Here is a 22,135-nt window from a genome sequence, read left to right on the forward strand (position 1 = left end):
TTCCATCAACTGTACTGTCTGGGAAAGGGCCTTGGACCAAAGAACACACCCCTGCCCCATCTCCAGTGTACTTATGAGCAGGTAGGAAGTGTATACTGCGCACTCAGACAGCGGTTCTCAGCCTCCCTAACTCTGTGATGCTTTAACACAGTCCCTCACACCATGGTGACCCCCAACCATAACATTATTTTCATTGCTAGTTCATAGCTACAATTTGGCTGCCGTTAAGAATTAAACAGTCTCCTTCCTGACCCGGTGAACTGGACACCAAACACCATTTCTCTCAGGGCCTTGCCTCAGCATATCTGTCCTTCTATGGTTTTCCAGTCCCTGATAACCATGGGTATTCCAGCAGGTAGTAACCAGCGTCCCTCATCAGGAACTGAACCCCCTTGTGTTGCCTCCAGTTATGAGGGCTTTGTCTTAAGGGGGGATGGGTAGTGTGACACTGCTCAAATTTTCCACCCAAGGCAATTTTCCTAATGCATTCCTTCAAGACTAATTTAAGTGTCCTTCTGGGTGTCCATCAACCAAAACTTGGAGGCTTGAACCAACGAGCATAAAAAAGAAAACTTCACAAATAATTTTTAAAACAGCAATGTGGAAATGTAAGCTGAATAAACCCTTTCCTTCCCAACTTGCTTTTTAGTTGTGATGTTTGTACAGGAATAGAAACCCTGATTAAAACAAAATGGTAGCAGCATAGTGAGCTATTCCTGTGACAACCTGACCATGTTTTGGGGAGGACTGTGAAAGGGCTTTGGAACTTTGAGCTAGAAGAGCCATTAGGATGTTATGTTGTGTAGGAGCTTGGAAGATAATGTTGAGAACATTGCAGAAGATGGAGGCCTGGCTCATGAAATTTCAGAGGGAAGATTAAAGACTCTTATCAGGGCTGTTACTGCTTTGGTTGTGAAGGATTCTGTGGTTTTGGTTAGCTGGGGCTGAAGAATCAGCTGTGATTAACAAGATAAGATACCACAACTACTAAAGCGAAACCTTTGCATTACTGCGACTGTTGATGATGGTTAGCTGGAGCTAAGAAATTAGCGGTGATTAAGAAGAGACTAGCATCATTGAGGTGAAGTCTTCTGTGAAGTGTTTTCTGACAGCACAAAGAGGCTGTGTTCCAGACATAGCCAAGGTTGTACCTCGTGCTGCAGCTGGACTTGGTAATGTGTAAGAGTCACCCAGATAGTACTGGTTTAGAAGGCATGTAGGGGTCATAAAGAGCAGCTGAGGCTCTTGGCACAGTGAGAGGCCACGGAAGGCCATTGGTGAAGGTGCAGCCTCAGTTGCAATTGATGGCCCAGGACTGAAGGGGTCATGCATAGGAGCAGAGGCTTGTCACCACGAAGAGAGCCTGTGAGAGGCTATTGGTGAAGCCTAGTTACAGCGGAAGACAGCAGTGTTTTGGAGATGCCAGTGCCATGAGATGACCACCAAGAACAGCAGCAGCAGTGGAGTACAGGCAGCTGGAGCCTAGAAGACAAGCTGTGTGCTACAAAGGGCAGAGCTGGAGAAGTGACCCACGCCCTTAGAGGACTCCAGAGGATCATGAGTGGATCCCAGACATTGGACGGTTGGAGTTTGATTTTGCTTTTGATTGTGACTGTGCCCTGATATTTTTCCCTCTTGAAGGAAGAAAGTGTTTTATTGGAGCCCACAGTTAAGAGACTTTTAATTGTAAAAAGGACTTTGAATTTTAAAAGAGATTGAATGTTTTAAAGGGATTGAAATTTTAATATGTAAGAATTTGCAAGAACTGTGGGACTTTTAAAGTTATTTAGATCTTGGGGATGAATAAGAAATTAAGGCTTGAGGCTTTATAGTGATGTGTTTGTGTGTCAAGTTGACAAGGGGTCAATTGTACTAGCTGGTTTTGTGTGTTCAGTGACACTTGCTTCTTGGTTATGGTGTTTGTGCAGGAATAGAGACCCTGACCAAGACACGGCCCCAAAGAGGATGTATGTATGTGTCTGAACCTCCCAAGGTTCAGAGACCATCTGGGAAGAGCCAGAGCTTTGGTAAGGATGACTGTGAAACAGTGTCTTCTGGACTTGACACAGCCCTTGGAATCACAGCAGCTGTGACTACCCGCACAAGTCCCACATGGGATCATCCATCTAGCCAGTCAGCATGAAAGGGAGGGGCTCATGAGGCCTCGTGGCTAGCTGAGAGCTATTTGCAGTTTATGGCTTCTCATGAGGTGCCACGCCCCATGGATGGACCTACACAGAGGTACACAGGGACAGCACTCACTGGACTCAGTGGGTTATAAAGAAGAAGATGTGAATCTGGGAGGAAGTCTGGGAGACATTGGAAGAGGATGAAGAAGCTGGTTATGATCAAACTGTCGTACACATATATGAAGTTTTCAAAGAATAGATGAGTAAGAAGAAAGAAACTCAGGGACCACCCATACCGGAAAAGTAAACTTACAAACTGATGTAGCCCTTGATTTTAGAATTATCCCAAAATGCCAGATAGCTCCCATGTAGCTTAAATTTTTTTAAATCTTAATTTTAATAAGTTTTTTTAATGCTTTAACTTCCCTTCTAGTCCACCACCCACCAGAGGGAGTGGAAAAGAACGGTTATTAGGATATCTGCAACGTGGACCTGTATAGAAATTGGTCTTTGGAGCAAATCTAATCTGTGTTGTCAGGAAATCAGCAGTTTAGTTCATAGGAATCAGCATCAGCTCTATCCACTCACAAACGTTTCATGAATATACTAGTAGTCCAATTAAGTAGTGTTGGGATAGCAAACATGAATCAGCAGTGGTGGCATGACACAGCAGAAACAGGCTTCCATGGAATCGGCACGAGTCATCAGGAGGGACCAGGACCACTAGGGACACCAGGAGTTCTTTGCCATGCATCTCTTCATGATGTGAAAATCAGTGAAGATGGAGATGTGAGACCAACAAAGCATTGTAAAGCTAGCTATGCAAGTAAGCCCTGTCTCTGTCGCTGAATCTTATTTATCTCCCTCTGAATGTTACATGTCCTCTGTGGGTCCTGTCTCACCATGTGTCTCATTGCAGTAAAACTCTGAGTATCAGCTGACATCACTGTCGATCGGCCCAAGAGTGTGGCAGCAGCAAGATGCCACCAGAACACCACTAAAAGTCTTTTGGTGTGTTTCTCTCTATGTTGTCATTATAAAGGGAGCTCAGCTATGCAATGTAAGGTGAACAAACATATGTGTGTGGTTAGTGAAGAATCTTTAATCAGTGTCTTTTTACGTGTTTGCTTTAGCAAACATCCTTTCACCCGTGCCTGCTTCAGTGAAACATTCCTTCACGTGTCTGTTTTAGCAAGACATTCTTTTACCTGTATCTGCTTCAGGAAAATATCTTTTGACATAGCTGACTTTTTAAAGAAACCAGAAATTTTCACTTGACCTGCGTGCTGGCTAGTTTTTATGTCAACGTGGCATAGGCTAGACTCATTTGGGAAGAAGGAACCTCAACTGAGAAAATGCCCCCATACATGGTTGACCTGTAGGTAAGGCTGTGGAGCATTTTCTTGATTGCTGATTGACAAGGGAGGGCCCAGCTCACTGTGAATGGTGCCACCCCTAGGCTGATGGCCTTTGGCACTATCAAAAAGCAGGCTGAGCAAGCCACAGGAACCAAGCCAGTAAGCAGCATTCTTCCATGGCTCCCGCCTCCAGGTTTCTGCCCTGAGTTCCTTATCTGATTTCTTTCTGTGATGGACTGTAGTGTGGAACTACAGAATGAAATAAACTCTTTCCTCCCCAAGTTGTTTTGATTGTGGTGTTTTATCACAGCAACCATAACAAGACAGCTTGATATACATTTAATGCAGCACAAATCCTCTGCCACCCACTGCCTTGACACAACTTCCTTTTCTTCCCTAATGGCCAAATCTTCTGTTCTTTCTCCTCGTGGACAGCTTTACAAATCATTGCTAGAAGGGCATGGTCATGGTAAGTGCTCCTCACCCTTCAACAATTTCTTATTTCGTTAGCATTTTTTTTTGTTCCATTAATGTTAACTATGTTTCTTCCAACATTCAGCAGATTCAACTTCAAATGGGTTATGTAACAAAGGTGTTGGCTGATATTTCATGAACTAATCTCAAGATATCTGTAGTGGTTTGAATGATGTTGCAGGTTCCCACTGTAGCCTCTGGCTTTTGAATGCTTGGTTCTAGGGTGGTGGTGTTTGGGGAAGCTTAGGAAGAAGCTGTAGAAATTATTTCAGTGGGAGCAGTCCAGAAGCCATTTCAAGCATTCCTTCTCTGTTTCCAGCTTGTGGTTTGAGACGTGAGCTCTCAGCTGTTCCTGCCACACCTGATACTCATGCAATGCTTCCCTAACATGATGATGATGGTGGACTCGTACCAGTCTGGAACTGTGAACCTTGCCTTCTAAAGTTACCTTGGTCATGGTGTCTTGTCATAGCAACAGAAAAGTAACTGATACAGAAATTGGTACCAGGAGTGGGACGTTGCTGTGAGTAACCTAGACATGTGGGCTTTTCTGGAGGAAAGAAGACTTTGGGACGTTGGAATCAAAGGGTACTTGAATGCTGTAGGTAGAGATTATTAGGCCAGCCTAGTAGGATATTGAGAGAAAACAGTGCTGAGAGCAATGTGGACTATGGAGGCCCAGCTCAAGAGACTTTAGAGGGAAACAATTTCAGCAACTGAGCTAGAGACCATTCTTGTGATATTTTAGCAAATAATGTGGCTCTTTTCAATCCTTGTTCTAAGAACATGCCCAAGGTTAAATTTAAAAACAGTAGATTAATTTTGTTGATGGAGAACATTTCAAGAGACCCCAGTATTGACTGTGTCATGTGCTTATCAGTGATCACTCTTACACAGGTCTAGTATGAAAACTAGCAATTGAGGTAGAAAGGAATGCAAAGGAGACTTTGGACTTTGCACATTGCTCCTGCCCAGCTTTAAATTACTACCACAGAGGGGCATATGTTTTATGTCAAAGACTTGACACTGTTAATCTACTAGTAGGGAAACACAAATGCCAAATTTAAGATGAGTGGTCGTGATGAACCATTTTTGTTGGACTCAGTCTTGTTTTCAAAACAAAATGCTAAATGTTTGATTTACCAAATGAAGACTCAGGAACCATATGCTGTGGTGAAAGGTTGCTAGTTCACAGAAGTAGAGAAAGTGCCTGTCTGACCTTCCTACTCCATCAACATCCCAGAAGGACAAAGTTCCTTTTCCTTCTTCATGCTGTCTTAAATACCCCCTCAACTCAAAGACCTTCCTTTCTCTTTCCTGAGTTATCTTATGATCACTCCCTATCAACTGGTTCTTGCTCCACCATAAGACCTGTCCTTGACTTTATTTAGCTCTTGTTTACAGAAAGCTCTTGGGTTAAAGGTGCGTGCTAGGGCTGAGCCACACCACAACAAGAAACAGGTTTTTCCAGTTCTCAATCTCAAGGTTCATAATATGATCAAATATCCTTCAACAACTCAGAACAAGACCATCATTGACTCAAGGTCAAGTTGTGGTTAACAACAATAAACCACAAAAGTATTCACTCCAGGGCATTGTGACAGTGAAATGCTTCTCAACTGCCCAAGAAGAAGCCCTTATAAAAACAACAGTCTTTAGAATGCCTCTGTGCAAGCCAGGTGGCACACATTTTCTATCCCAACACCTGGGAGGTAGAGGCTGAAGCACCATGAGTTCAAGGCTAGTCTTGTCTGTACAACAAATATGAGGCTAGTTACTTGTAACCCTCCCTCAGCCCCTATTAAAACTGGGTAATGACAAAGTTCAGAGGGCACATCTGGAAGATTACTAGAACTCAGAAGAAAACTGGGAGAATATTGGAGAATCAAAGGCAATTAAGATAATAATAGGGAGAACTCAAGAGTCAGTGATGAGAAGTCCCCAGGGATTAGTCTTGAGCAATGCCAGCATTTTACAAACTGGGAAAGGGACTCACCAGGAAGGTAAATTCAGTCACAGGAAGAAATTCCTGTCACTGTAATGAATGCTTACAGTAGCATGGTAACAGTAGCTACAGAGAATAGGAACTAAGAATATTCACTCACTGGTGCTGTGAGACCAAAACAGGAACAAATATCTCAGAAGGTAATGGGAGGCCAAAACAGAAAAATACACCTTACAGCTTGAGTTCTGTTTGCAGTTAAGACAGACAAAAAGTTCCTGATTGGCCTGTGTTAAGTCTTTACAAGGTAAGGCTTCTCATTGATATTAAGAAGTTTATGTTTGTCCTGTATTAAATCCTAGTTAATAAGTTTCTTTGTCCCTAGTGAAGTCTTTGCTAAACAATGTTTCTATTTGTAATTAAGAGTAACTTTGTTTCTTAGATCTGATGTAAACTGCTTACAACCCCATTCATTCAATATGTATCCTTGCTTCTGTTCCTTCCTTTTCTGTTGATTTTAACGCTAGACCCTGTGAACACCTTATTCTGTAAGAGGGATTTCAATGGTGTGTGTGTGTGTGTGTGTGTGTGTGTGTGTGTGTATGTGTGTGTGTGTAAGGGGGATGATGTCCTCCCCGACCCTTTCCCTTGCCACCTGATGTAGCACCTGGAGGGCAAGAGAGTAGGAGAGCTGCCCCGTCCCCTCACTGGCTGCAGCACTCTGGAGAGCAGGCCCCCTATAGCTCACCTGGGCAACACAGTGAAGATGCCCTAATGACAATGGTGCTGGTGAGTTGGCCTGAGGGCATGAGAGTAGGAGAGATGACTCTGCCTCCTGCTGATGGTGGCACTGGGTGGCCTTGCTGAGCAGTGTTGGAGATTTCACCCTGGTGATTCAGATAAAGGACAGACATTGAGCTGACCAGCTCAGCTGCCACCCAGGCCCAGATCCAGGGCGCTAAGTTGGCCCACCCTAAAATCTGTATCATGTGTGAATTGTTGGGGCCAGTCCTGCTGATCCAAAGCTGCTGCAGGATCTCCAACACACAGGATAACTGGGAGAAGTTCCAGTGAGGATCCAATATTGATGATGTCACAGAAGCCAGAGATCTTAAACGAGACCAATGACTCATTGCAATAAATATTTGTAAATGAAGATATGTGGACAGAGGGGTGTACTGTATTGTGGGACACGCTGTGGCATACTACAACTTCCACGATGATATTTTCTATGGTTTAATGTGTGTATGCATGTGTGTATTGGAGTTTGCAAGGGTGAGGGGCAGATATGAGAGGATGGGGAGATGATCAGGACAGGACTGGAGTACATGGTGTAAAACCCACAAGGAATCAAAAAGGTTTTTAAAGGGTTTGGTGGGGCTTCAAGAGCCCAGAGGGGTCTGCTTTCTCTTAAATACCAACTTTGAATGAGGTAGCCAACTGGTCAGCCTCAGGCACAGCAAAATATCGCTTGCTTTAATTGGACAATAATGGACTTGGTCTTTTTTCTCCTCTAGAATCTCAAAGAATCTCAGGTGTGTGTGTGTGTGTGTGTGTGTGTGTGTGTGTGTGTGTGTGTGTGTTATACATTATACTCAGACCAGAGGTCAATATAAGGTGTCTTTATCGTTCTCCATCTATTAATTAATTCATTCATCCATTCATTCATTTTTATAAATTCCAGAGCTCCGGGTTTCAGCTGGCCTTTTGCTTTTTCCTGTAACACCTTCTGAGTCTAAATCAATATATAATTATTTTCACAGCTCACTGTCTACTCTTTATCCTACTAAAAGCCACTGCTTACCAAGTGATGTCCCTTTTATTCTTTGATTTATTTCAAAAGGATTACAATATGATGTCAATAAGTAACTGCTAGTTTCTTTCTGGCCACTGTCATCTGGCCTTACCCCCACCCACCCAAATGGAATTGTAATGCACACCACATCTCAGACTTCACAGAGCTGGTGCCTTTGGGGAGGGGACTCCACTGCAAAACTGTCAACTTTATATCCCAGAATCCTTGAGTCCCGAGGTAAACTACATTTCCCAGAGGCCTCTGCGTCAGCCATTCTCATTACCCGCCCCAGTCCCGCCCACTGTGAGCTCCATCAGGCCGCCGGATATCTGTGGTGTGATCCGCTGCTCTGGGTTAGCTCCCCAGTCTGAGTCTCCATACGTGGCTGCTGCGAGCCTTTATGAGGCGTGGAGGGCGCTGGGGGGAGGTGAGCGGCCAGGCTGGAGGACACAGAGGCCTGTGGCGACTTCAGCATGGGCCTTCATAAGCTACTGGTCCCCTTTCTGGAGTTTTCTCTGGGGCTGTGGAAATTTACCCCTTGACAGCAGCAGAGCATTTGGGTGGGTAGCACGTGGAGTGGGCCCGTGGTCAGATCTGAATGGGTGGAAACTGTTTGTGTACCCACTGTGGCTGCACTCTGGCCTCAGTTTCCTGGTCTGAAGGGTGCTGGCAATGCCAGCTGAGCTGTGGTGAACAGCACAGGGTAATGGTGTCTGACTCGCGGAGGCACAGAGTCTCCTCGGTGATGGAGTCCAGTGTCGCCTGAGTCTTGTTTCTGGAAATCTAGAACCCAGAAGAGTGGTGACTTGTCAAGTCTCTGACGCCCATGCCCAGCTCCCGCTTTCCATGCTGGGGGCAGAAGAACCAGGCTCAGCCGGGGGAACGCCTTCGGAGATGCTGCTTCTGAGGGGTGCGAAGCCATCTTTCTTTCTTCTCTCAGATCACATTTTTGGACACTGTACCCATCTTTGAGAAAAGCCCAGAAAGAGACCATGGCTCCAGAGCGAAGGGAAGGGAAGTCTCAGGTGAGAGCATTGCCATCCCAGTTCACGGTAGAAGGAGGATTTTGTATGCTTTTTTCCCTTCCAGACTGAAGTTCTCCACCCAGTACACCCTTCACCAGGGTTTGGCGCCCGTGGAGGAGTTGGTTGTGTAGGGAGTACACTGCACGCTCATAGTATCTTGCGTTGCTGTTGGCTGATCACAGTCTGTAGTGCTTACTACGATGACAGTGACATGCAGATGCCCTTGATCGCTAGGGACACACCTGGGGGAAGTCCTTCCTGGTCTGCTTCCTTCGTGTTTCTTTTTCCCAGCCCTTGCCAGGATTGCTTCACCTCTTTTGCTTTGCCCTCGGGAATGCATGCTTTGGGCACTCTCCAGCCTCCTGCTAGCCCGTAGCTCTCCCCCTTTACTCTGTGGAGCCTGGACCATTCTCCTGAAGACTCATCTTTGACCCGCCATTTTAAGGCGCAGGAATATAGAGATGCCCCCATCGAGGTGAGCTGCTGCATGGCCAGAGGAAAGCCATACTTCAGGGGACACGGTGTCAGGAGCCTTACTCTGAAAGCAAGGAGACACTGTCTCAAGCCACGAAGAGGGTTTCATGAGATACTTGGCAGAAAATTGGTAAGCACAGTGGTCAGGAAGTGAGATGCTCGAGACAGTTGAATTTTATACCCTGTCCCCTTTGTTACCGTCTGTGGGCCTTGAACAAGTAAGTCTAATTCTTGTGTCTCAGTTTCCTTACCAATAAAATAAAAATAACAACCCTGTCCTCTTCTCAGATAAGTTAGGTTATCTTTGGATCCATAAGGAGCTGAGATTTTGGGCAGCTCCATTTCCTTAAGCCTTTGCATTCCATCCAGGAGAGCCAAGTTGTGTTCATTCCCTGAACCTCCACCCCTGTGTGTGTGAACATTCTCTTTCACCTCCTTTATCTGCTCTCCATGGGTCAATACCATGGGGGAGGGGGAGGGGAGGGAAAACCTCAGTGTCCAGAGTTTAAGAGGAGGTTCAGTGTGTAAAGTGGAAATCTTCAGTTTCTGTGCTGACCTCACATTCTTGTCTCTGGAGTGAGGACCAAGACAGGAGGAGAAGGTGTGTGGGCTGGGAAGCAGGAGAGGGTGTGCAGGATGGGCCCACCAGCCCAGCTACACAGCTTCTTTTGCATCGTTGAAATGATTTTATGCACATGTCTGTGTGCTGATGAGATCCGGGAGTCTTTAAAAGCAAAAGTTATCTTTTGTATTCTCTCCATAGTAAATTATTTTTCCTGTAGGCATTGCATGCATTTGAAAATGAAGAACAAAGAATCCTGCTGGACATGGTGGTGCAGAACTGTAACCCCAGTACTAGGGAGGCGGAGGCTAGTCTGTGAGTTTTCAGGCTAGTCTGGTCTACCATATCAGTTCCAGGCCATCCAGAGCTATATAGATTGCCTCAAAAACAAAACAAAGAACTCAAGAGACCCTTTGCCAGAAGAACTTGTACTTACCATGATGTGCACTATTGGCCATAATCCCTGTACACAAAGCCAGGCGCCTACTCAGTGCAGTTCTTTGTGTGTCTGTCACCAGTTGAATTGATGACTAAATGGTAGGTGATCTAGCTTCTTCAGAGCCCTCAGTGACCTCATTTTATGATGGCCTGTCCACCTTTCACTGTCACCTCCCTCGTGCTGTATGAGGCTGCTGAGAGGGGATGGCTTGTCCTCACAGGTGTCGGTGACATTTGAAGACGTGGCTGTGCTCTTTACTCGGGACGAGTGGAAGAAGCTGGCTCCCTCTCAGAGAAGCCTGTACCGTGAGGTGATGCTGGAGAACTACAGCAACCTGGCCTCGCTGGGTAAGAGAGTCCCCTGTGGGCATAGATTCTCAAGTGAGGCCTCAGTGCCTCTTTCCCTGAATGAAGACTGTTGTCATTAAAACACCCTAGCTCAGTTTTGCTGAAGGGCTGTACAAACCAGATCTCTATTAAATATTCAACCTTTTGTTTTCCACTTCTAGGTATCTAAATGACCCAACATAGGATAACATAGGGAGTTGATACTGTTACTGTCCCCCACTGTCTGTAATTTGTCAGTAGAAATCCCCTCAGGGTTGAAGTGTTTCCATGTTATGTTTATTCTGTGTTGCCTGTAAACAAAGACTTTTTTTTTTGCTTTTCTCAAGAAGAAAACTGCATTTTTTTGTGTATCAGAAACTTTTTCTTTTTCCAATCAAATGCTAAACACTCTCTCCTTGAAAAGAAATCAAATGTTTTCTCACTTTAAACAATCTACTTAACACCTAATCCTTTTCACAGATACCTGTCTGTAAGTTTTTATTCTGTCTGTACACCCAACAGTCCCTTTCTAGAAAGCTAAGGCTGTCCGTTTATTAGATTTCCATAACATGCAATTAGATCTATCAGTCATGTCCTATGAGCCACTTGGCCTCTGCCTGACACATCTTGTCACATGACAGGGAACAGCTTAAGTGCCCAGTAGAAGTGTAGCTGGGTTTCCCACACATTTGCAATGCTTGTCCACGTTAAAGCAAGACCAAGTCCTTTTAGTGTTCTTGCTAATTTTGTTTGCAACCAGGATTTCCATTTACCAAACCAAAGATGATCTCCGTGTTGCAGCAAGGAGAAGAAGCCTGGAAAGTAGAGAAAGAAAGCCATGGATGCTCCCCTCTTGGTAAGTGGGTGGGCCTGAGATACCCCAGAATCTCTGCAAAATAAGAACGGAGGGTAGCCTCGGTACCTGGTGCCCAGAGACTGACCTGGAGCAGCAGGTTGTTTTTCAGTGACAGGAATCCTAAGGGGAAGGACCAAGGGATAAGGAGATAAAGGAGTTAGGAAGGCTGGGGCCAGCAATGTCTCACGCCAAGAAGTACAGCATCTTGTGTACTGTTTGCGGGAAAAATGAGACAGAATATGTAGAGAGCTATGATACAATGGAATGGAATCAACAAGAAGCTAAACAAGCAATTTGCACAAAGGGGGGATACAGGGTATCTTAAGAATGTCACAGATTGAGTGCATGCACAGCAACCTTGAGAGTGAGAACCTTAGCCCCTTGGGGTCAGAAGAATTCGATTCTCCAGATCTGAAGGCAAAGCTCCACCAAAGCCCTGGCCCCAGGCCATCACTTGCTCTGCCGAGCATTTCAGACAAGGGACTATGTTACTTTTCCATACTTCAGGGTCTCCAGAAAGCCTTGGATTGGCCTATCCCTCAACAAGAAACTTCTTCAGGTACTTGATCCTCACTGAATGATGGGAAAGGAAAATCCCAGGCTCCTAGGCCCTCGCTTCCCCGCCTGTCTGTGGTCCCTTTTGTTTCTGAGGAGAGCTGCATTTCATGTACAAGAAATCAGCATATTTAAGGGAATATTGGAAGTAATTATTTTCCTAGCTGCACAGAGTACATATAGGAAATTGAGACAAAGGGCATGAACTTGGGTGGCCTCACCGGATGTCGGTACGGTGTTAAGAGCTCTGAACTGTCCTGTGGATAACAGGGATATCTAAGAAGTTAAAGGAGAATTTTATGATCCCTGATCATAAAATCAGAAACTTTTTCTTTTTCCAGTCAAATGCTAAACACTCTCTCCTTGAAAAGAACTCAAATGTTTTCTCACTTTAAACAATCTGCTTAACACCTAATTCTTTTCACAGATACCTGTCTGTAAGTTTTTATTCTGTCTGTACACCCAACAGTCCCTTTCTAGAAAGCTAAGGCTGTCCGTTTATCAGATTTCCATAACATGCAATTAGATCTATCAGTCATGTCCTATCAGAAAAGTTTCTGAGTGGGGAAAACAAGGGAAGCATGGGGAGGGGGATAGTAGGAGGGGGAAGAGAGAGAGCTTAAGCAGGAAGAGAGAAAATGTAGAGGCTGGGGAGGAGAGAAAAATGTCTGGATTCTACAGGGAAGAGCTTCTGGGGGAGGGGAAGCCAGCCTTGCATGTAACAGGTAGGGACTGAGAGATGTTGAGAAAACCTGGAGGTCAGGTCTGCTTTGATATATAAAATATGCACCTCAGCTGCTTGTCCTGGGTCTGAGTCCCAACACTGAGGAGACATAAGCACCTGGAGGTGGGCCCAGCCCTATCCACCTCAGAGAGCAGCTTCCTGCCCCTAACAGGAAGGATTAAGGGCTAGGAGCCTGGGGTCGGGGAACTGAGAGCCAGGGCTAAGGTTGGGCCAGGTTAGATACTGAGGATCATAACCCACTGAACGAACAGTAACCCCTCACCCACCCATCCCTTGGGAATGAGGGCATCATATTCTTGAACTGTTTCCTGCTGTCATGAGGAACCTAAGAAGATTGGGATATTGGCCAAGTCCTGGGAGAGCTGGCCATTTCACTTACTGTCCAGGCTCTGAGGGATCATCTTGGACTAGGAAGGTGTGGGGCTTAACGGAAGTCCTACCTGGAGCAGTTGGGGAGACTGAAGCAGTCAGGGAGACTGAATCACCTAGAAATAATTGCTTTGTCCTCATTGGTGTCTAGTCCTTTTGTTCTGAAAACACACAAATGTTTAGGAACATTTTTTAATTAATACATGTGGAATGTGTGGTGTGCACGATCAGCTAAAGATGATTTCCTGCTCTGTGTCTGAGCAGGTGAAAAGCATCTATTAATCTTTCTAAGTCTGTTTGTAATATAAATCTCCATTCATGCCATAAGAGAGAATGGCAGGAAGCAATACATTATGAGGACCAGGTAGTCATAAAGATCCCTGGGCTTCTGCAGAGACATCCACGTCTCAGGCGGCATTCCCACGGAGAGGGATCCACATTCACGTTGTCCATTTTGTTGTTTTTATTTGTCTCTTTTTTCATGTCAGGAGTCAATATTTTCAGGAGGTCCTCTGTCGTCAAATCTAATCTTTATTAGTGTTGAAGGATACACAGGTTTTCACTTCCCATAGAAGCAAGACATTTCCTGTTCCCTAACACATTTCCTGACTTCAATTCTGAAGACAACACATCCTTAAAGTATATAGGCTGATTTAATTCAGCAGTCCTTTCTAAAATCCAGTGTTTTTCAGCAGCTGTGCTACTTATCTCATTGACATTTAAAATTTTTGAAGTTAGCAAAGCATTATGTAATCTATCTGTGGAAGATCTCATATACCACTTCTGTTCTATGAACATTTTCTTTAAAGTGCGGTTAGATTTTTCCACAATTGATTGACCTGTAGGATTGTAAGGTATACCTGTAACATGTTAAATGTTATAATATTTGAAAAACTTGTTTCATTTTTCTTAATATTTATACCAGAGCATTATCGGTTTTAACCTGTAAAGGTATCCTTAAGATAGCTATCATTTCTTTCGTTTGTTTGTTTTTTGGGGTTTTGTTTGTTTGTTTGTTTGTTTTTGAGACAGGGTTTCTCTGTGTAGCCCTGGCTGTCCTGGAACTCACTCTGTAGACAAGGCTGGCCTCGAACTCAGAAATCTGCCTGCCTCTGCCTCCCGAGTGCTGGGATTAAATGCATACCCCACCACTGTCCAGCCCTCATTTCTTAAATGAGTAATTCCAGAAAAAGCCATTTCAGAACTAAAGGCAGAAGCCCATTGAAATCTTGAATAGATGTCAAGTTTATGATGTACATACTTTAATTTTCCAAACTCTGCGAAATGAAAACATCCATCTGCCAATTTTTTGGGTACTTTTAGGGTTATTTCTGGCAGATAATTGTAGAGTAATGACCACCCTGCCAGGCATCTGCACCAAGTCCCAACGGGTCCTGCTCAGTGTGGCACTCACAGTTGCCGTGGCTCTCACAGTTCCTGGCTCTCACTGTTGCCGTTGAGCCAATCTCTTCTAGCTAGCTTCCTCAGCATCTCAGCTGCGTTCACCCTCCACCATCAGCAGACCCACATTCCACACAGGCCACATTACTCACAGGCTGCCAGTTCCTTTGGTTCCTTGACCATGATGTCCCAAATTACCATGTAGAACAGACTCTCAACACTCAATTAATTCGCCAATCAGATTTGTAAATATTTAAAACACAAATTCAAGATGCCGATACAATGAAAGCTTTTTCCATTATTTCTATCCCCATAATACGTACAAAAAGCTTCCCAAGCCATGGTGTCCAACACTCCTGCCGCGACCTCCTTTCCCATGCACCTCCCACGTCTCTCCTCCATGCCTGTGCTCCCCTCTACAACTCCTAGCTCTGCCCCCTATCTCCCCATCCAATCACTTTACTGATGAACTTGGACAGGAAAGTTTCTGCAACAAGTAATGGAACTTGATTATATAAAGAACAAGCAGGATAAGTTTTTTTTAATTTTTAGTATATATATATATATATATATATATATATATATTCCCTTTGGTTTGTTTCCAGGTTATAGAAAATTTTTCTTTAAACATCTACTCTTTATATGATGACTTTTATGAAAAGTTGAAGCTTCTAATAAATTTCTATTGGTTATCTATTCTCTCATTTCCTACTGTCAATGATCCTGGCAAACTTAAATGTGGCCAATTGTGGATCATATATAATGGATGATCTCTGTCTTGTGTGTAGCTTTTTGCTACCCTGCCTAAGCTCCAGGAATGAGCCATGCTAGCAGCCCCACCCAGCTTCCCTTGAGTCCATGGGTAAAAGACACCCACAGGTTGCTCATTTTTAACTTGCCTTTTGACACAAATTGCTGGGCACCGCTATCTCCCACCTGGAAAAGCACACCCTTATCAATATTCCCATCTTCATGCCTCTCCACCTGCCCCAGACTTTAGTTGCTCAATAACACCTAGTCCACTAAACATCCGTGACTACCTACCTGCCTGTAGGAACAGCAACAAGACTTTTGTCTCTCTAAAGCATGGCAAACTCTGTCTCTCTTCTCCTTGGGTCTCTCTCCCTGCCTCCAGGGACACGGAAGTCCCACCTACTCCTTCCTCCCAGCAATTGGCCCATGGCTTCCTTACTGGCAGATCAAGAACCAATTGGAGAACAGGGCCTTACCATCAAAACCACTGTCTCAAATAACCTATTATAGTTTAAATAGCAAAGTTAATTCTGAATCACCTAGATTAAGTTTAGCAGTTTCTATATGGAAAACAACTCTCTACATATTGAGAATCAGTAACTATATTAGGTCTTCTAATGGATCTAGACTGCTATCTTACCGTCTCTGTTCTGTGATTTAAAAGATCCTCTCATTTCTGTTCTGCTTTTAATCTAGTATTCCATCTTATTTAAGTCTGTTTTATTCTGATCTTTCCTAGAGAGGACATAGAAACTATAATCATTACTGAACAAATTATAATTATTTTCATGATGTAAATTAAAACAAAACTATATGGTTCCAAATGCCTTAGGTGTTTTCCATTTTTTTAATATAGAAAATATTTTCCTTTTTAATCTCATTAACTTGCTCTTCCTTCAGAGACTTCCCTTTATTAGTTAAACTTAATATTAACTTCTATGATTGTTTATAGGCAGTTTATTTTAGAGTCAATGAATGCTTACAAACATTTCTACTTACAGCGCTTTTACCACTTCCAAACTTTAATATTTATTTCTGTACTTAAATCTCTCTAAACTCTGTCCTGTGGGAACTGCCTGTTCTGAGCATACATTACTGGACTTTGCTTCCTGCCCTAGGGTGGCTTGGCTCCTGGAATGGATGCCAGCGACACCAGGTGCTGGAGATAAGAATGAACTGTTACCTTGTGACATAGCCATGAAAAAGCCACAGAGGGGGCTGGAGACATGGATAGCCAGCTAAGAGCACTTGCTGCTCTTGCAGAAGACATGGGTTTATGTCATAGCACTCAAACACCATGTGATTCACCATCGTCCTTAACTCTGGCTCCAGAGATTCTGACGTTCTCTTTTGACCTCTGCAGGTAATTAGCATGCATTTGTTGTGCATACACATACAAGAAAACACATATAACGTAAAACAAGTAAATCTAACTTTAGAAATTTAAAGCAATAGAATGCAAGCGAGTTAAAGTGGTGATGTGCTACTCTAATCCCAGTACTCAAGAGGCAGAAGCATGTGGATCACTCGCTGTGAGTTCAAAGCTAGCCTGCTCTCCACATTGAATAAATAAAACTTAACAGAATGTACTATCTGTGTGTCTTTACCAGTGCTGATGCAAACAATTCCGTGTTGCTAGAAACATAAAGGTATAGTATTAGAATTATTATAGTACATGATATGTGATAATGGCAGTGAACTGCTGGTTCATGAGTACTGTACTTTGGGTTCGTATTTTAATACTGTGCATTAAAGTATGCTTGCATTTATGGGAGTAAAGATTAAGGAGGCACTGTGATACTGGCAGCAGTCTCATGCCCCTCATGTCTGCCATATCTTTTGATTGCATAAAGACACATAGCACGTCTAGATTTGTGTTAAGTATCCTCTAGGAGGCTTATGAGGATGACATCCCTTAGAACACATTTCCCAGAGAATATCCCTGCCATTAAGTTGCTGCATCCTGTAATACGTGCTATAATAAGAGGAGAGCTGTGGATTATTCGACTCAGTCAGGAAAAGATGCAACAGAGGAGTTACCTGCACTGCACTGGAAGGCTGGGAAGGATTCTGACATGTAGGAAAGAGAAGTTAATAAATCCAAAATGAAAAGGCATGACAGAAGCACCATAATTTATGAGTCATATGTAGATACATACACCAGGCTACACTTCCCACTCTGTGCTTCTAACCCCTCTCCTGGTTACTCTTAGCTCTCACCTCCTTAGGGGAGTCTGTTTTATCCTATTGTTTACTCCGATTGATTGGCACTCAACCAGTATCTTATAACGTGTTTATTTTCCATTTCTTCTCTCTTGCTAATATCTATAGGCATATAGTATTTATTTAGGTAACATTAACATTCTTCCTATAAGTTTAGTCTGAGCTAAGCACACCTATCACTGGCAATTTTGTTTTTTTTTTTTTTTTCCAGGATGTAATAGCAGTCTTCAAACCACAAAATCAACTCAAACTAAAGAGTCATTATTTCAGGAATTAAAGAGGAAACAACTCAAAAGGAATGAAGCCTGGGACTTCAACTCAGGAAAATCCTGCAGACCTGACAACAGTTTTAAAAGGCAGGATACAAATGAAAGCTTACAAATAATTTCAATTACCCATACAAAAATTCTTACTGTAGATAAAAGCCATAAGAATTTTGTATTTGGTCCAAGCTTTGATCTGAAGTCAATTAGTAAGCAAAAGATTTCAAGAGAAATAACACAAAGCCTCAAGGAAAATTCAACTTCACTTAATCAACCAAAAATCAAGACAGTAGAGAAACGCTATAAATGTAGTACTTGTGAAAAAGCCTTCATTCACAACTCATCCCTTCACAAACATCTGAAAAACCATACTGGAGAGAGATTATTTCAATGTAAAGACTGTTTGAAAGCCTTCAGCCAAAGTTCTGCCCTTCTTCAACATCAAAGAACTCACACTGGAGAGAAACCCTACATATGTAAAGAGTGTGGGAAAGCCTTCAGCCATAGTGCATCTCTCTGTAAGCACCTAAGAACTCATACTTTGGAGAAATCCTATACATGCAAAGAATGTGGAAAATCTTTTAGCAGAAGGTCTGGCCTTTTTTTGCACCAAAAAATCCATGCCCGAGAAAATCCTCATAAATATAACCCAGGAAGGAAGGCATCCACTTCCCTTTCAGGATGCCAGAGAATTCATTCCAGAAAGAAGACCTACTTGTGTAACGAATGTGGCAACACCTTTAAGTCTAGCTCATCCCTTCGTTATCATCAGAGGATCCACACCGGAGAGAAACCTTTCAAATGTAGCGAGTGTGGCAGAGCCTTCAGTCAGAGCGCATCACTTATTCAGCATGAACGAATCCACACTGGAGAAAAGCCCTACAGATGCAGTGAGTGCGGGAAAGGCTTCACTTCGATCTCAAGACTCAATAGACACCGAATCATTCACACAGGAGAAAAGTTTTATAATTGCAGTGAGTGTGGCAAAGGCTTAAGTTCCCACTCAACTCTTATTATTCACGAAAGAATTCACACCGGAGAGAAACCCTGTAAATGTAAAGTTTGTGGGAAAGCCTTCCGACAAAGTTCAGCGCTGATCCAACATCAGAGAATGCACACTGGAGAAAGACCCTATAAATGTAATGAGTGTGGGAAAACATTCAGGTGTAACTCATCCCTGAGTAACCACCAGCGAATCCACACTGGAGAGAAACCATACCGATGTATAGAATGCGGGATGTCATTTGGACAAAGTGCAGCCCTTATTCAACATCAGAGGATTCATACGGGAGAGAAACCCTTCAAATGTAACACGTGCGGGAAGACGTTTAGACAAAGCTCCTCACTTACTGCCCATCAGCGAATCCACACTGGAGAGAAACCCTACGAATGCAGCGCATGTGGCAAACTCTTCAGCCAGAGGTCCTCCCTTACCAATCATTATAAAATGCATATTGAAGAGGACTCCCTGAACATAGAACTGCACGAGTAAAAGCCATTAGCCAAAGTTCCTCAGAGAATATATACTTCATATTGACAATAAATAGAGTGAATACAAGGCAACTTCTATTTAGTCCTATGAGATATTGAAACTGCAAGAATAAACTGTGGTCATATAATAATTAACAGACAAAATTTCATACCTGCAAGTCACTTTTTAAGATCACACACTTCACTGTAGCAGATATTGACAATGGCCAGTTATAAGGTATCAGAAACGCTTTTTTATTTTGTCCACATTATATAATATATGCAATATATAAACACTAGAAAAATCTGAGTTCAAGAGTGTTGGTTTATCATTAAAAAAAGGAATATCAGCTATTAGCATATTTACTACAGCTAATACTTTAGTAGTAAATAATTAAAATGTATACATTTTTAAATCAATGGACCAAATTAAACAAACAAAAAATACTACCTCATACTGTCTTTTCCTAAGCTATTGTCAAACTGCATGTCTTTTATTAAAGAGAAAGAAAGAGAACTGTTCTTAAATGTTGTTCTTCTAATTTTCTAACTTCCCATATTTAATACACATATTCTAATTTGGTGCTGTGAAATATTCTCCTTCATTGCCTTGAAACATTAACTTGAAGCCATGTCCTGAATGGTAATGCTAAATACTTGTCTTAGTTGCCCTGGAGCAAGGAGACTCGCTATACTTGCCAAAATGAGTTGTGAGAGAACAGTCAGGGAAGACACCTGGCCTCAACTGCCCCCCCCCATGCACACATCATAGAGATGAACCCCCAAATGTGCATACCACACACAGCCATTCACAGGACAAAATTCCATTTTCCAGTGCTAATATGTAGACATAACTCATTTCTACGACTTACCTTGTATGAGTAACCTGGTTAATTTATGTCAGCATGGAACGTGTGTGCTCACATTTTTTTCTTTCTAATAATGTATTTGTAGATTCATTGCATTCACAATCATTTTATCTACAAATTCCATTTTTTCCTATTTGAATCATTCTTATTTTCTGACAACATAGCACTACCTAAACAATTATAGTTTTTCTCTTCTAATCAGTGTCTTTTATTTATTTCTGAACATCCTGGCACCATTCAGTGAATATAAACAATAGTACTTTTCCACTTAGCATACTAACTTCCGTTTGTGGGTGCTTATTCTGAAACCAACTGAACAACTCTTGCACTGTGGTTTCTTATGGTAAGAAACGAATTGCACTTTGTTGCATCTACTTTCTGCACTGACTAAAATTGATAGTTTTTTCTCTTCACTGTTTTAAGAATAACTTTGTTCAGATTTCTGCCACCACCAAGATCTTGTTATAACAGCCCAGGCTGGCCTAGGAGTCTGCTATACAGCTGTCTTCCTGGCCTCCTAAATGTTAGATTATTGGCATGCACCATTACACCCAGTTTGTGTCCCAAATCTGATGGTGCAAGAATGAAATACATCTAGATTGGCTGTGCTGTATAGTGTGTGCATTTGTGTGTAAGTCAGGTTTCTTCTTTGTTTTATGTATATGCGTGTATTGCCGGCATGCATGTGTACCATGTGTTTGCAGTGTCTGAGGGGATCAGAAGAGGACATCTGATGTCCTAGTTATGGTTGTGAGCTGCCATGTGGGTTTTGGAAACCAAATCCTGGTCCTCTGCACAAGCAGCCAGTGCTCCTAATTGCTGAGCCATGTCTCCAGCCCCAGAAAATTTTATCATCCACATCTGTACAATAGATGAAACAGTAACAACACCTGGACAGGAAGGAGATGGCAAAATTAAGACACTGCCAAAACTCACAATTGTCTGTAATTCCAGTCCTAGTGCATCTGACTTCCTTTTATGACCTCTGCAGGCATTAGGCATGCATGTGGTAGACATACATACATTTAAGCAAAACACTTATATACATAAAATAAAGAGTACTTCCAGAGAAAAAGCCCAGAGGAGGTGTGGATCTCGCACCTGTAGGAACAGTGGGAAAGAGCCTTCCTTGTGTAGAGGGCCCCTGCTAAAGGAAATCAGTACTTGAAATGAAAACTGAGTTAGACCCTCAGGCATCTTGAGTAGCGCCTGTAGTCTAAGGCTGTAAGAAGTTAGACACGATATGAAGATAGAACGACTGATTTGAAAAGGTGATTTTTCCCCCTAGCTTGAGAAACTGCCATTCACAGAAGTTTGGGACTCTGAGGAAAAAAATATATTCTTAATGAGCAATAAAAAGCCTAGGTCTGTTCTTAGAGCTAGACAATTGTCCAGATATTTTGCCAAATACCACAAATGGTAAAAGTCTTACTAAAGCTAACATATTTTTCAAAATCAAGTAGTAGTCATTCAAAGCCTTAAGATATAACAAGACCATAGGTCTGCCTTTCTTAGGTTATAAAGTTCAGTACTATCATGTCCCATAAAAATTTAAAGATCTTTCTATTTTTAAATATAAGTTTCCATGAAAGTCCTGAATAAGAGTCAAGAGGAATGTGTATTTCTACCCTCTGTACTGTTCTAAGTTACCTGGCATTTGACCTTTTCAATACCAGAGATCGACCAATTAACACCCTACTTTTTGAAGGTTTTTGCTTTGTTTTGTTTTGTTTTTGTTCTCTTTTCCTCCCTCCCTCCTGTCCTGTTTTGTCCTGAGCCAGGACCTCACTGTATAGCCCATTTCCAATGCATGATCTTCCTGTATTGACCTCTTGATGGCTGGGATCACAGGCAAGGGCCATGCCCTGAACTCTTGCTGGGGGTTTCTTAAGAGTGTGCATCTGCTCAGAAATTTAAATGTTTGTCATATGCATTTTTATTTAGAAACAATACAGTTGAGATGAGGTAAAAGAACTACAAAGAAAGTTTCCCTGTATTGTTTGCACCAAATGTTAATATATTTTTGGATATAATGAGGGGTGGCTCATCTGGCTGTGATCTAACAACATCAAAGCAAGCCAAATTAAAAAAAAATGATTCATGGTTT

At 42.7% G+C, this 22,135-nt stretch overlaps 1 protein-coding gene across 1 annotated transcript; it reads left to right on the forward strand.

Moving 5' to 3' along the window:
* The first annotated feature begins 8,023 nt into the window (after positions 1-8,023).
* Znf354b (zinc finger protein 354B) lies at positions 8,024-19,571 on the forward strand. Its single transcript, XM_052197460.1, has 5 exons — positions 8,024-8,125; positions 8,639-8,723; positions 10,419-10,545; positions 11,285-11,380; positions 17,638-19,571. Exons 2-5 carry the CDS (start codon positions 8,691-8,693, stop codon positions 19,179-19,181), a joined length of 1,800 nt encoding a protein of 599 aa, XP_052053420.1. The 5' UTR covers positions 8,024-8,125; positions 8,639-8,690; the 3' UTR covers positions 19,182-19,571.
* The last annotated feature ends 2,564 nt before the right edge of the window (positions 19,572-22,135 follow it).

The sequence above is a fragment of the Apodemus sylvaticus genome, chromosome 10 (genome assembly GCF_947179515.1).
Source record: "Apodemus sylvaticus chromosome 10, mApoSyl1.1, whole genome shotgun sequence".
Lineage (NCBI taxonomy): Eukaryota > Metazoa > Chordata > Mammalia > Rodentia > Muridae > Apodemus > Apodemus sylvaticus.